The 4765-nt window shown below is 41.8% G+C and overlaps 1 protein-coding gene across 1 annotated transcript; it reads right to left on the bottom strand.

The window, feature by feature from the left end:
• Window positions 1-1563: 1563 nt before the first annotated feature.
• Window positions 1564-4263, bottom strand: LOC150038631 (uncharacterized). Its single transcript, XM_090313899.1, has 4 exons — window positions 3295-4263; window positions 2746-3045; window positions 2153-2635; window positions 1564-1782 (listed from the first exon to the last, which is right to left on the bottom strand). The coding sequence occupies exons 1-4, from the start codon at window positions 4261-4263 to the stop codon at window positions 1564-1566; spliced, it is 1971 nt and encodes a 656-aa protein (XP_090170025.1).
• Window positions 4264-4765: the final 502 nt, after the last annotated feature.

Raw genomic sequence — 4765 nt, 5'->3', positions numbered from 1 at the left:
ATACTCCCTTGCGTCCTTGAAGAGGGTAAGCCATAAATATCCACTTTGAAAAACCTTTGCAGCGGTTCTTTGACCTAAAAAATGGCCTCCGTAAGGAAAGTCGTGACATCCAGCAATATGTCTCTCCATCTGGAATGCACTGACGCATGATGGAGTCGGGACCTTGTTTGTAAAGAAATGGTTCATCCCAAAAATTGAATTTACTATCGTGAACCAGCCGTTTCTTTTGTTGAGAGTTGAAGTACCCAGGGAATTGTTTGGTGGTTAAGTAGTTAACAATGTCCACGTACTATGGTTCCCTACTTCAACTTTGAATAAGCCTTCATCAGGAACTGCATATCTGATTTCATCTTCTTGGTTCTGTATCTCCTGATTCTCTAATCTGGATAGGTGATCAGCCACCTGATTTTCAGTCCCCTTTCTGTCCTTGATATCAATGTCGAATTCCTGCAAGAGTAGCACCCATCTGATTAATCTTGGTTTTGCATCCTTCTTACTCATCAGGAACTTAATGGCCAAGTGATCTGTATAGATGGTTGCTGACGCACCAACTAAATAAGATCTAAATTTTTCGATTCTAAACACTACAGCCAACATTTCTTTCTCCGTAGTTGTGTAATGTTCCTGAGAGTCATTCAATGTCTTCGTAGGAGATGGGGTGTATCAAGTTCCCTTTTGTCTGCCCCAACATGGTTCCAACTGCAACGTCGCTTGCGTCACACATCAGAATGAAGCGCTGCGTCCAGTCCGATGCTATTAGTATCGAAGCTGTAGTTAACACATACTTCAATGTTTCAAATGCATCGGGGTAGTCATCATTAAACTCATAGGGCCGGTTCGCTTCTAATAGTGCACTTAAAGGACGCGCAATTTGAGAAAACCCTTTTACAAACCTTATGTAGAAGCCTACGTGTCCTAGAAAACTTCGTAATGCTTTTACATTTGATGGCAGAGGAAGTTTGGCTATGGCATCAACTTTGGCCTCATCAACTTTCAATCCGGCTTTAGATACCTTATGGCCCAAAACAATGCCTTCAGTCACCATAAAGTGACATTTTTCCCAATTTAACACAAGATTTGTTTCCACGCATCGAGCGAGGACGGCCTCAGGTTGTCTAAGCATGATGGAAAGGAGTCTCCAAAAACTTAAAAATCATCCATAAAAACTTCAACGGTCTGTTCCAGGAAGTCAGAGAAAATTGCCATCATGCATCTTTGGAACGTTCCAGGTGCATTGCACAGTCCAAAAGGCATGCGTCTGAATGCGAACGTTTCAAATAGGCAAGTGAATGTCGTCTTCTTTTGATCTTCCGGGTCTATTAGAATTTGGTTGTAGCCAGAGTATCCATCTAGAAAACAATAGAATTCTTCTCCAGCTAGTCGGTTAAGCATCTGGTTAATGAAGGGAAGAGGGAAGTGGTCCTTCTTGGTTGCCGCATTGAGTTTCCTATAATCTATGAAGATGCGCCAACCCGTGATAGTTCTTGAAGGGATGAGCTCGTCGTTACTGTTGACTATCATTGTTGTACCTCCCTTTTTAGGGGTGCATTGAATTGGGCTTACCTAGCTGCTATCGGAGATAAGGTATATTACTTCTACGCCCAACCACTTAATGATGTCTTTCTTAACTATTTCCTTCATTATGGGATTTAGTCTGCGTTGAGGCTCAATTGATCCACTCTTCCCCTCTTCTAGCATGATTTTGTGCATGCAGTACAATGGGTTGATGCCACAGATGTCAGCCAGTGTCCATCCTATTGCCCGCATGTGTTTTTGCAACATCTGCAAAAGAGAGTATTCATTAGGCTCAGAAAGATTTGCTGAAATAATTTTAGGTAGTGTTGTTTGATCCAAGAAAAGCATATTTAAGGTGGTTAGGTAAAGGTTTCAGTTCTAGTTTTGGTGGTTCTTCCAATGATGGATGCGTTGGCTTCGTTTGTCGCTCACTCAGACTTGGCAGCTCGAGTTTCTTCATGGTTTCTTCCAACGCAAGAACCTCACAAACTTGGGTCGCTTCTTCTTCAGAAAACTCTATTTTGTCAAGTTAACATTCTTCATTATCCGAAAATTTTAATGCATTTAACACATTAAATTTCATTTACTGGTTGTCTACGCGCATGGTCAGTTCATCCTTGTGCACGTCTATTAGTACTTTTCCAGTGGCGAGAAAGGGTCGTCCAAGAATGATTGGTACATCCTTGTCTGCTTCATAATCAAGGATGATGAAATCCGCTGAGAATATGAATTTGTCAACTTTCACCAGAACATCCTCAATCTTTCCTTCAGGATATGTGATCATCTTATCAACAAGTTGAAGCGTTACAGAAGTGGGATGTGCTTCACCAATACCCAATTTCTTGAAAATTGAGAGTGGCATGAGGTTGATGCTTGCTCCCAGATCATATTGTGCATGTCCTATGTCCAGCCCTCTAATTGAGCACGGGACTGTGAAGCTTCCCAGATCCTTTTGTTTCTTGGGTAATTTGTTGCTAACTAACGCATCGCACTCCCGCATTAAAACAATTACTTCTGTCTCGCTGATTCTCCTCTTCTTTGTCAGAATATCCTTCAAGAATTTAACATACTTTGGCATTTGTTCTAAGGCTTCTACAAGTGGTTTGTTAATGTGCAGTTGCTTCAAAAGTTCAAGAAAACGCTTAAATAATTGCTCATCATTCTTTTTCAGCAAGCATTTGAGAAATGGTGCTTTCAGCTGCACTGCAGGTTCTTCTATGTTAGACGTGCTTGGGTTCGAATGGCTTTGGATTCTAGTGTCCATTCTTCTTGATCTTCCAACATCGTTGGCCGTGTGTTGTGCTCTTTTGAAGGATTGTTGGTTCTTGGGTTCACGGTTCCTTCTACATGAGGTTTGCCAATTCGTAATGTCACCGCATGACATTGCTCTTTTCCGTTGTTATTTCCTGGGGTTTTTGTATTGCTGGGCAAGACTCCTGGCGGCCGATTCTTCAGCTCACTGGCAATTTGCCCCACCTGTATCTCCAGATTTCTGGTGGATGATGCTTGGCTTTTTAGCAATGTGTCGTTCTGGGCGATATATTCCTTTAAGAGGTTTTCAAGCAGAGAAGCTGAAGTCGACGCATGACTTCCTCTATTAAAGGATTGTTGGTGCGGCTGCTGCGATGGCTAGAATCCAAGCGGCGGTCCTTGCCTATGCTACTGATTTACCCCTGGTTGGTTTTGCTTCTGTTGGTGACCTCCCTAAGAGAAAATTTGATGATTCCTCCATCCGGGATTATAGGTGTTCGAGAATGGGTTATTTTTAATAAAGCATACCAACTGCGGATTATGTGGGCAATCAATGTACGAATGAGGATCTCCACAGCCCACACAGCTAACCATGGGATGTATGAATGTTTCCACCTGATTTACCTTTTGCGAGTGTGATGCTTTCCCTAGTGATATATTCTGCAAAAGGTTTGTCATGGTAGCCATTTGTGCAGAGAGCATGGCTATTGTGTTAGAATAAATAAAGTTTACATTCTGAGATCGTCTCTTCCTATCTACTCTTGTGTCGTTAGTTTCATCTACCCATTCCATATTATGCTTGGCTATGCAGTCTAGTATTTCCTTAGCTTCATTATAAGATTTGTTCATGATGCCGCCAGCTGCAGTTCCGTCGGCTGCCATTTGAAATGCTCTATTTAATCCGCCATAAAAGGTTCCCATCTGGATAATTAACGGTAGTCCATGATTGGGGTAAATCTTGACTAGTCCTTTAAAGCGCTCCCATGCGGCACTCAAGTTTTCGAATTCTTCTTGCTCGAAGTTCATTATTTCTCTCCGCTTCCTTATGTTCGTGGTGAGTGGGAAATATTTATGCATGAATTTCTCCACCAATTTTTCCCAGGTCGTGATCTCTTTAAGCTCCAAAGAACTTACTCGTTGCTTTGCATCATCACGCAGAGAATATGGGAATGAAGATAGTCTGATAGCTTCTGGAGTGATCCCAGGAATCATAAACGAGTTGCACGTTTCCAGGAAACGTTTCATGTGGGTGTGAAGGTCTTCTCCCTGAGCACCCCTGAACTGTCCAACTGTTTGAAGCATTTGTAACATCACAGATTTCATCTCAAATATTGTCCCATCTGGCATTGAATATATGATCCCTAATGAGAAATAATACAACACAGGAGACGCATACTCCCGCATGGGATGCGTACTACTGTTTGCCATTATGATAGAATTTTGAGTAGTATGGGTTAGCTGTTGTGCTAAGTTATGATTTGCTTGCTCGTCCGCCATTTGTTGTTGCCGGATTTTCTGTCTAAGAAATTGTTGCCTTAACCTACAGCGAAGATTAGATCAATTTTTTCGTCGGAAGGTTCTTTCAACTTCAGGGTCGTATACGAGTTCAGGAGTGCTTTCCCTTCTCATAAACGTTTACAAGCTATGGCTTAGCTCGTAATACTCCCTGAACTGTAGTATTCCTACAAGAGATACAAGCAAAATTTCTGGTTAGTTTTGTTACTGAGTCCCCGGCAACGACGCCAAAAACTTGTTCGTTGAATTCGTGATGCAAGCTTAGGAGTGTATTGTATAACGTAATTGGAAAAATAAGTGCAAATGTGAATGATGCGTTGATGTGTTAGTGATGCGTTGGTGATGTGTAAAGTGACACGTGACACTCTTTTATATGCATTCAAGTTTTCCTGAATCAGATCCAAGTATAAATCCAACTTAGGTTCCTGGTAAGTCTAGGGTCGAACTCAAGGATTCAGACTAAAGATAACACAGAGCTTGCGTT

This window comes from Benincasa hispida, chromosome 1, assembly GCF_027475165.1.
Source record: "Benincasa hispida cultivar pf3 chromosome 1, pf3_genome.v1.1, whole genome shotgun sequence".
Classification (NCBI taxonomy): Eukaryota; Viridiplantae; Streptophyta; class Magnoliopsida; order Cucurbitales; family Cucurbitaceae; genus Benincasa; species Benincasa hispida.
This window is presented reverse-complemented; position numbering and strand designations above follow the sequence as displayed.